General features: G+C 40.0%; 1 protein-coding gene across 6 annotated transcripts in view; it reads left to right on the top strand.

The window, feature by feature from the left end:
* Positions 1-11,234, top strand: part of UBTD2 (ubiquitin domain containing 2) — a 75,644-nt gene that overhangs the window by 51,058 nt on the left and 13,352 nt on the right. For all 6 annotated transcript variants that reach the window (XM_016954201.4, XM_063810857.1, XM_063810856.1 and 3 more), the window contains one exon: positions 7-243. In XM_016954201.4, coding sequence (XP_016809690.1) covers positions 7-243 — 237 coding nt within the window. The remainder of the gene's footprint in view (positions 1-6; positions 244-11,234) is intronic.

The raw sequence follows: 11,234 nt of genomic DNA, 5'->3' as shown, positions 1-11,234 counted from the left end.
TTTCAGTTGCTCTAGGTCGTAACCAGCCTTTGAAAAAGGAGAAACCAAAATGGAAAAGCGATTATCCTATGACAGATGGACAGCTACGCAGCAAGAGGGATGAATTTTGGGATACAGCACCAGCTTTTGAAGGCCGGAAAGAGATTTGGGATGCCTTGAAGGCTGCTGCACATGCTTTTGAGAGCAATGATCATGAACTGGCACAAGCAATCATTGATGGTGCAAACATAACATTACCACATGGTAGGTTTGGTGTTCCTCAAGGACAGAGGAAACATAATCAGCTTTGTTTCTGATAGCAAGAAACCAAATGGGAGAGTTTTTTCCTTGCTATGAATTATTCTAACTTTTTTTTTTAATGTAGCAAGGAATAGCATTCCTCTTTTTTTCTTGTACATCTTTCAGCTGGAGACAGGTTTTACTTTGTGTGTTTGTGTATAGATATATATTTTTTAAATATATCTTAATTTCAGAAAAGAACTCTTGATCATCTAAAAAGTTTCCGTGCAACCTAGTTCTCCGTGAAGACCTCTTCCCTCCACCCTCCCACCCCCACCTCCCCAGCCTCATCACCCGGCCAGTCTATTGGAGCTTCCACTTCACTGGTTCCCTCCTAGCAGCGCTAGAGATAGAGTCTCAGTTTAGATTTTGTAAGCTGTAGAGACTCAGAGGATGCTCCTTTTAGTCATTATACTTTCTCATCAAGCCTATTTTTGGCATAATAAGCAAACCCAAACTTAGAAGAGAGTCCCGCATGTTTTTAAGGACAGTTTTCCATGATTGTAGCCCTGAGCATTCTTAGGAACTTCTCTTTTGCGTAAGAATGTGACTCTTTTAAGGATAACCGTAAGCTTTGAATGTTTCCGGGGATACACATATGCTGGTCCGTGTACATACTCTTGTTTGGTCTCCTTGATGGGAAACATAGGAGAATTTTTCATGCTACATTGAGATTTAGGTGTTAATTTTGTATTTACATTTTTTATTTCTGTATTAATATTCTCAGTATTCTCTTCAGTTTTTCAAGTTCAAGGTTGTCTTTTCAGATTTATGTAATAATCACCTTGCATTGATTCTATTCATTATTATACCTTCATTGTTTTAATCCCTAGTATGTCCCTTTATCTACATTCTTAGAGGAACAGGGACTTTCATTGTTTAACCATCTGCTTTATGTCCTTTCACTGTATGTCAAATGAAAGATTTTTATTTTATTCTATTCTTTCTCCCTCTCTTTTTTGAGACAGAGTCTTGCTCTGTCGCCCAGCAGGCTGGAGTGCAGTGGTGCACTCAGCTCACTGCAACCTCCGCCTCCTAGGTTCGAGTGATTCTCGTGCCTCAGCTTCCCCACCATGCCTGGCTAATTTTTGTATTTTTAGTAGAGACAGGGTTTCACCATGTTGGCTAGGCTGGTCTCAGCTCCTGACCTCAGGTGATCCACCCGCCTCAGCCCCCCAAAGTCCCTTTTTTTAAGAGACAGGTCTCACTCTGTCATCCAGACCAGAATGTGGTGGCACGATGACAGCTCATTGCAGCCTCGACCTCCCAGGCTCAAGAGATCCTCCCACCTCAGCTTCTCAAGTACCTGGTACTACAGGCACGCATCACCATGCCTGGCTACGTTTTTTTTGTTTTTTTGTTTTGTTGTGTTTTGTTTTTGGAGAGTCATGGTCTCACTATGTTGCCCAGATGGTCTCGAACTCCTGGGTTCAAGCAATCCTCCTGCCTTGGCCTCCCAAAGTGCTGAGGTTATAAGCATGAGCTGCTGTGCCTGTCCAAAAGATACTTAACTTACTATATCCTTGCCAGATTCCAAATCACCATTAGTTTTCTGATTAATTGTGCTTCCAAGAAACATTCCTTTTTTTATAGCTGCCTGTTCTTTATTATGAAAGTTTATTAGCATAGTCTTCTTGCTAATGTTATTGAGCACCCACTGATCACTTTTTCTATACATGTATAAAAGTGATCCCTCCTACATTTGAAGAATTTATAATAGAATGCCATTTTCAGTGTGACTTTTTTTTTTTTTTTAATGACAGTCTTTTTCTTTTGGTAACTTATTTTATTTTTTTGAGACAGGGTCTCACTCTGTTGCCCAGGCTGGAGTGCAGTGGCATGATCTTGGCTTACTGTAACCTCCACCTCCCAGGTTCAAGCAATTTTCATGCCTCAGCCTCCCAAGTAGCTGGGATTACAGGCATGCGCCACCATGCCCAGCTAATTTTTGTATTTTTTTGGTAGAGACAGGGTTTCGCCATGTTGGCCAAGCTGGTCTCGAACTCCTGGCCTCAAGCTATTTGCCTGCCTTGGCCTTCTAAAGTGCTGGGATTACAGGCGTGAACCACTGCACCTGGCCTCAGTATGACTCTTTAGTCTCAGTTTTCATGGATAGTCTCTAAATTCTTTACCTTTATGTGATTGTGGGTTGGGAGGTGGTGGGCATCATCTTAGTCCATTTACCTTTTTCAGTTTTGTAATTATTGTCTTCACATACCACCTTTATATAACGGGAAGGGGTCTTCCTTTACAGATAGTTTTATCATCCTTCTCTTTTTGATGTCCATATCCTCTGTTTTTCAAGGAGAATATATGTTTTATAGACCTGTATGTAGGTGGAAGAAGAGTCATGTATGTGTGATTATGTGAGATCCAGAATGTTGGAACTTTGAATTTCTTATTTTGTACTTATAATTACCTACTGGAATACCTGGTTGCATTCTGTATATTGTAGCCTTGTTTAAAACTTCATGGAGGCAAAATAATTCTGTTGCATGTAAGGCTGGGGCTCATGCATATCCTATTGGATGTGGGCTCAGATCACTAAAGACCGAAGTCCCTCATTTCTGCTTCTCTGTGGAAAATGTTCCCGGCAGCCCTGCCTACCAGCAGATCAGGGAGAATTACTCTCAGAAATTCAAGAATTATTAGATGACCCTCTATTTGCCTTCTATGTTTAAGGAATATTTTCTCCTTAAGCATGGAATAATCAAGCCAATATCTGAGCTTTTCTCTTTCAAAACTCTGTGATAACTTTCTGGGTGTTAATATTGTCACTGGTGCCCTTGATTGACTTCTTTTGTTCATATCTGAATCTTGTCAATATTTCTTGGACCTTATAATTTTGTTTTGTCATGTACTCTAACTCACCATCAGTTTATAACTAGGCTATTGTATGCTTTTACCTAGACTGGCTTAGTGGTATTGCCGAAATTCTTTCCATCTTTTTTGTGTAAATTACATGTTTGAAATTTTACTTTGGGCCAGGTGCAGTGGCTTACGCCTGTAATCCCAGCACTTTGGGAGGCCGAGGTGGGCAGATCATGAGGTCAGGAGATCGAGACCATCCCAGCTAACACGGTGAAACCCCGTCTCTACTAAAAATACAAAGGATTAGCCAGGCCTTTTGGCAGGCGCCTATAGTCCCAGCTACTCAGGAGGCTGAGGCAGGAGAATGGCATGAACCTGGGAGGCGGAGCTTGCAGTGAGCCAAGATCGCGTCACTGCACTCTAGCCTGGGCGACAGAGCAAGACTCCGTCTCAAAAAAATTAAAAAAAAAGGAAAAAAATAATTTTACGTTGGGCACATTGTGTTGTGCTACCCCTTAAATATCCCAAAGCACTTTAAGTTTAAATTATTACATAGACTTGACTATTATTTAGTTCAGCCTTTGATATCAGTTCTGGTCTTACTTCTGTCCCTACCGTATTACTTGCAGCTATGTGACTTTGGGCAAATCACATCTTCTGTAAGCTTCAATTCTCTCATATGTAAAATATGGATAATAACTGTCTACCTCTTGGGATGGTTATGTTGATTAAATGTAATAATAATACATGTAAGTTGCTGATCAGAGTGCTCGGTATCCAAAAAGCACTTAATAAATAGTAGTGCTGATGATCTTATTTCCTGAACTCTGAAATTAACAGTAAATTCCCTGTTCCCTGCACCAAAATTCTGAATTATAGATTTTGATCATTTTCTAAATTATCTTTTTTTTTCTTTGAGATGGAGTTTCACTTTTGTCACCCAGGCTGGAGAACAAAATAACATTACACTTTTTAATTATCTTCTTCTGTTAATAACAACAATAAGTCTTCAGTTTATTCTCAAGTGGCAATGGGGAGAGTAAGAGGGAACTTGTCATAACTACCTGTTAATTTTATATATACACATACGGTATATTTTCATTCTGGAAATTGACTCATATTGAGAATGGTATGAACATATACTGTGGAAAAAGCTCCCCATGTGATTTTGATACCTGATACCTTTCACAGTTTTCCTGCCCTGTATGAGCTTTATTTTTCATGATTTGCACAGCATGTTATTACTTATTGTCTTACATTTCTTAAAGAGCTTATTTCCTTTTTCTCATTGATTGCTATTTTGCCATTACCTACAAATCCTAAAAATATTCTTAATATAGTAGTTTACCAGTGAAACCAGGTTATAGATTAGCGATTTGCCAAATTAGCATAAACAGGGTAAGAAAAAAACAAGTAGTATTTACACTTTTCACACAGTTTCTGCGTAGTGAATAGTATACTATTCGGTACTTTTCAGTGAAAGCTTATTCAGAAACTGTATCTTGTAAAGATGAACACTTAATACTTTTTGTAATTATGATATAGAAGATTTAAAAGGATTTTAGGAATTGCCTACTGCCTTCCTCTACCTCCTGATTTTCTAGAAAGGTAGTTGTTGATATTTGTTTAGCATCTACAATTATCTCATAATTCTTAGTGAGAATATTTTTTTCTAACATGTTTTCCATATCCCAGCAATTCAAATGTAAAAGCGCTCCTCTTTTTTTTTTTTTTTTTTTTTTTGAGACGGAGTCTTGCTCTGTCGCCCAGGCTGGAGTGCAGTGGCGCAATCTCAGCTCACTGCAAGCTCCGCCTCCCGAGTTCACACCATTCTCCTGCCTCAGCCTCCCAAGTAGCTGGGACTACAGGTGCCCGCCACCATGCCCAGCTAATTTTTGTATTTTTTAGTAGAGACAGGGTTTCACCGTGTTAGCCAGGATGGTCTCAATCTCCTGACCTTGTGATCCACCCGCCTCGGCCTCCCAAAGTGCTGGGATTACAGGCGTGAGCCACCGCGCCTGGCCAAAAGCTCTCCTCTTAACCTCCTTGAATAGATGGAGTAGCTAGCTACTTACTCAAACATGCTTTTCTACTGGGAAACAGAAATTTAACCCCGATTTTATTCATACTTATTATAGCTAAATGTTGCCAGTTCTTCAGTTTGGCTTTTGAGGACCTGTTTCTTTTGTCCTTAACCCTTAAGGGGTATGGGAGGTAGAAAAAGTTAATTCTTAAAAGGCTTAACTTTTTTTATTTCTCTTTTCACAGAGTTTGTTATATGGGTGGGAAAGGAGTTCCCCAGAATGTTTTTTTCTTTATCTCAAAATATATTAAATGTGCATTATGTATAATAAAATTTAATTTTTAAAAAAACAAAGGCACTTAGAAATAGTATAAAGAGCATGTTATGTGTAAGGAACCAACGTATGAAAAGAACACTGGACTGAGAATCAGCAATAAAATACTCAAAACTCATGTTGTTTTTATTTATTTGTTTATTTTATGTTTTTTTTTTGGAGACGGAGTCTAGCTCTGTCACCCAGGCTGGAGTGCAGTGGTGCGATCTTAGCTCACTGCAACCTCCACCTCCTGGGTTCAAGCAATTCTTGTGCCTCAGCCTCCTGAGTAGCTTAGATTACAGGCGTGCATCACCACGCCCATCTAATTTTTGTATTTTTAGTAGAGACCGGGTTTCACCATGTTGACCAGGGTGGTCTCAATCTCCTGACCTCAAGTAATCCACCCGCCTCGGCCTCCCAAAGTGCTGGGATTACAAGCATGAGCCACTGTGCCCACCCTCATGTTTTGAATTAACATTTAATTCTTATGCCTGTAATAATCACCTACAACAGTCCCCACTTTGTACAGATCAGAAAACTGAAGCACAGAGAGGTTGCATCATTCTTCCAAAGTATAAGTCATGAAATTGGGATTTGAACTCAAGTCTTGGATCTAACAGTAACTAATGCAACTCAATGCCCTGGACAAGTCATTTCATCTCCCTGTTCTGTAAAGTGATTGCACAAGTAATCTTCAGTGTTTAGTCTATGTCTAATGTTTTAGTTCTCTTGCACACTATATAGAATACTTTAAAATAGTAAACTGTTAAAGAGAAAAAAGCAAATTCTCTTAAGACATAGACAGGAAATGCATGTGTGTAAGTCTTGTTTCTATTTTCCTTAGGTGTTTCAGAGGCCCATTAAGAAGCAGGCCATGAATTTTGGTGTGGACTTTAAAGGTTCCTATAAGAATTTTTCAGGCCGGGCACAGTGGCTCATGCCTGTAATCACAGCACTTTGGGAGGCCGAGGTGGGTGGATCACAAGGTCAGGAGTTAGAGACCAGCCTAGCCAACATGGCGAAACCCCGTCTCTACTAAAAATACAAAAATTAGCCGGGCATGGTGGCGGGCGCCTGTAATCCCAGCTACTCGGGAGGCTGAGGCAGGAGAATTGCTTGAACCCAGGAGGCATAGGTTGTACTCCAGCCTGGACGACAAGAGCAAGACTCTGTCTCAAAAAAAAAAAAAAAAAAAAAAGAATTTTTCATTTGGCCAGGCATGGTGGCTCACGCCTATAATCCCAGCACTTTGGGAGGCCAAGGCAGGCAGATCATGAGGTCAGGAGATCGAGACCATCCCGGCTAACGTGGTAAAACCCCATCTTTAATAAAAATACAAAAAAAAAAATTTGTCATTTAACAAAGTTAATTGATAAGTTAATTCATAAACATAAAGCTTAGGAATGAAGGCATGAAGATATATTTACACAGGAGATGGGATTTTTGCTGGACTGTTGTAGGGTTTAGAAATGAAACAGGGCCTTAATGAAGGATCTGATGACTGATTAACCATAAAATAAATGTTATATCATTTTTCTCTCTCTATCCTCAAACAAAAATAGTTCAAGGTTATAAATTGTAAATGTATTCCAGTTTATCTATTCCTCTGCTGTTGTCAACCTTTTTCTTCAATTAGAGCAATAAAGGCCTGCAAACAGCTGTGAGAGGTTGTCCCTGAGTCAGAAGCCTTGTCTCTGAAAAAGACCTCCTTTTTATGCCATTCTGGGTAGTGGAGGTAGAGGAACACAGGGTTTCTAACATGGTCCCAGGGAGTATGTTATACCAACTTCTACTTCTGTAAAGCCAGATCAGCTTTACACAGACCACTGTGTTCAGGTGCTTCTAGTCTGCTCCGTTGTCCCTTTTAGAGCACTGAAAATTAAAGATCAGTGTCCCCCTTAAAACTGTGGTGAAGTGTTACACAAGCTCTTAATCATGATTTGCCTATCATATGACATCAACAATACGTATACAGGTTAAGCCACTTTTCACTTACGTTTACTAAAAGAGATGATAGACTTAGTTTTTCTGAATGCCACAGTCTTGATGGCTGATTTGGTAGTTTGAGATAGCTAGACCTTCTGCTTCTAAAGCCTGATTGCCAAATATAAGCTTGATATATATAATTCCTAGCAAAGTGTTTGCATGAGAGAACCTGTAATTTGTTAGCATCTCTACAATCCTGAAAAACTGCACCTAATTTCTGGATGGAAGATAATTTTGATGGCCCTTTGGACATTAGTGTGATTCAGGTTTGTGGAAATCACCATGAAATATGGAGCCATGGACTCAAATTTTATGAAACCTTGATCCTTTGTGACATTGCTGTTGGTGAGTGTTGCCCTGTAAGTCTGATTGTGAGATTTAAAACTTGAGAGAAGACAGCCAACATTATTGTGTGTTTTCTATGGATTTGTTATATGTACTAGGCAATTTTTCATGTGCTTATTATTTAATCTTTACAACAACCTCATAAGGGAGGTACTATAATTCTTGAGGAAATAGACTCACCATATCCAAAATCAGGTTCTAAATTCAAATGGGGTATGACTGACTCCAAAGCCATGGTTCCTTCTGTCACATCTCACTGCTTCTCCTGGAATCTTATGTCCATCTATCAGGCTTGAGTATACTGCCTGAACGTTCACCCTACTGTTTCATTCCTTTGCATTCATTCTGTCATTTAAGTGTTCTCATTCTTTCTAGCAATTTCCAACTCAAATGTTAAGGCTTTCCTTTGCCATAGCAGGGCATGGTTGTCAAGAAGTAGAAGAGTTCATAATACAAAAATTTGCCAGGGTTGATGGCAGGCGCCTGTGGTCCCAGCTACGTTGGGAGGCTAAGGCAGGAAAATTGCTTGAGTCCAGGAGGCAGAGGTTGCAGTGAGCTGAGATTGTGCCACTCCCCTCCAGCATGGGCAGCAGAGCAAGATTCCATCTCAAAAAAAAAAAAAAAGAGAGAGTTTAAGCCTTCTGAATCAGAAAAGAGAAGTCAGGAGCAAAGACATTTATTCCTACAGGCTTTGGAAGAGGCCCATAGTGCTACAAAAACCTTGGAGTTCTAGAACATTGCCCCCTTCTTTCATTTTGGGAGGATGGTTTTCTGTACCAGATTGCCAATGTGATCTAAATATTAAGTTTGTCAACTTTATTAAGTACACTAAACAGCATGTTTAAAGTGGACAATTTGATCAGCTTTGACATGTATGTAAAACTCCCCACAGTCAAGATAACAAACATTTCCACACCCTTGCCAACATTGATTTTTAACTTTTACAAACCTGTTCATGTAGTGATGCAAGTCTCACGTGGTAAAAATTTTTAACACTGAGCTGCAGTCTTAAGGGAGTGAGAGCACAGAGGGATAAACAGTGAGGCCTTTAAATGCTGAAAAATACATCTTTCTTTCTAACCTGAAAGATTGCTTGAAAAACAGTATAAAGCATTAGTCCTAATGACATTTAGTAAAGGTATTATTTGTCAGCTAATTTAGTTTTATCGTTCTTATTTTCTAGTGGAATATTTTGAGACATAATTTAAAATAATCATAGAAGAAAACAGTTCACCAAGGAAAACAGAAACATCTGAGCCAATCATCTAGATAAAAGATAAATAGAAACAACTTCAGAAAATTATGTATGAAATCAGAACAGAAGGTGGAGACTTGGCAGCTTTCTTCCTACCATGGGGAGCTTTCAGGGCTTCCTGGCCTGGGGAAATGATGCCCTGGCACTTATTTAGCCTGGTGGCCATCTGTCTCTGCTAGGACATGAAGCCTACAATAGGTTTGTGAGAAGAAAAAAAAAAAAAACCTGTCCTTCCACAGAGGATGTTAGGTGAGCAATCTGAGCAATCCTGGCTAGAACTATGTTAAAACTAGTAAATGCTAAATGAACTGCACCCTTGGTGGCCAGTGGGTGGTAATTAAAACGTTTTGTAAAATTTTTTGTAAATTTTGTAAATGTAGCTAAAAGTGATTTTGGAAAAATAGAAAAATCCCTGTATTGTCAACTTTTAGAGTGTTCCTTCCCTTTTGTGTTTAAACATACTGGGTTTCTTTAAGCAAACCTCTCTGTATTAGTCTGTTTTCACACTGCTGTAAAGAACTGCCAGAGACTAGGTAATTTACAAAGAAAAGAGGTTTAATTGACTCACAGTTCCACAGGGCTGAGGGGGCCTTAGGAAACTTAACAATCATGATGGAAGGCAAAGGGGAAGCAAGGCCTCCACATGGCAGCAGGAGAGAGAAGAGTGAGGAGCAGAGGGGGAAGAGTCCCTTATAAAACCATCAGATCTTGGCCGGGCACAGTGGCTCATGCCTGTAATCCCAGCACTTTGAGAGGCAGAGACAGGCAGGTCACTTGAAGTCAGGAGTTTGAGACTAGCCTGGCCAACATGGGGAAATCCCATCTCTACTAAAAGTACAAAAATTAGCCAGGCATGGTCGTGCATACCTGTAATCTCAGGAGCCTGAGGCTGAGAATTGCTTGAACGTGGGAGGTGGAGGTTTCAGTGAGCTGAGATTGTGCCACCTCACTCCAGCCTGGGCGACAGGGTGAGATTCTGTCTCAAAAAAAAAAAAAAAGAAATGAAAAACATCAGATCTCATGAGAACTCCCTCATTATTATGAGAACAGCTTGGGGGAAGCCGCCCCTGTGATCCAGTCACCTCCCACCAGGCCTCTCCCTAGGTACTTGGGGTTTATGGGGATTGCAATTCAAGACGAGATTTGGGTGGGAACAGCCAAACCATATCACCGTCTATCTTCTGTTGCCTCATTTTTTTCACACACTCCTCTCAAATACTGTAGATGAGACAGCCTCATACCACTGAAACTTCTCTCAGTCACCACCATTTGCTTTGGACCAACTTGGGCTCATCTTCCATTTCCTTCTTTAAGCTGTCGTAGGCATCATTAGCAAATACGTTGTTGGGCTCCACTGGGCACTGTTGGTTTCTTGCTCCTTGTGATTCATTTCTCAACTTTTTATCCCTTGTATTTGTCCTCTGTCTTTTGTTCTCTTCCAAGTACATTTTCTCCTTCTCATTAACTAATCTGAGAACCAATCCCTGTACCTCTTATACATTATACACTTGGCCACTTACTAGTTCTGTGACCCTGGACAAAAGTTACTTTATTCTACTTCAATTTTTCCATCTGTAAAATGGGTATAATAGACTTAGCTTATAATGCTTTTGTAAGGATTAAATGTTAATGTATGTAAAGTGCTTAGACAGGGTTAGCAGTGGTAAACACTCCTAAGTGTGCTTTTTTTTTTTTTTTTTTTGACTCCGTCGCCCAGGCTGGAGTGCAGTGGCGTGATCTTGGCTCACTGCAACCTCTGCCTCCCGGGTTCAAGCAATTCTCCTCCATCAGCCTCCTGAGTAGCTGGGATTACAGGAGCGTGCCACCACACCTGGCTAATTTTTGTATTTTTAGTAGAGACAGGATTTCACCATGTTAGGCTGGTCTCGAACTCCTGACCTCGTGATCTGCCCACCTCAGCCTCCCAAAGTGCTGGGATTACAGGCATGAGTCACCATGCCTGGCCAAGTGTTTGCTTTTTTATGTTAAATCTTATATGTTGGAAATTATTGCTCTCCAAACTTATTTTACCCTGACTTTTCCCAGTCTGCTTTAGTTACTTGTAGATAATTCAGCTGAAGCATCTCATGGAACCTGGAACAATTAAAAGCTAAGCAAAGAATCTTGTAACCCTAAATTATCTATTTTTTTCTGTCATTCTAGTTTCCAGTTACATGATTCTTTCCTTTTGGTTTTCCATCAAATCTAACCCATCATTT

This window comes from Pan troglodytes, chromosome 4 (assembly GCF_028858775.2).
Source record: "Pan troglodytes isolate AG18354 chromosome 4, NHGRI_mPanTro3-v2.0_pri, whole genome shotgun sequence".
NCBI lineage: Eukaryota > Metazoa > Chordata > Mammalia > Primates > Hominidae > Pan > Pan troglodytes.
The sequence above is the reverse complement of the archived record's forward strand: the minus strand, read 5'-3'. Positions and strand labels throughout refer to the sequence as shown.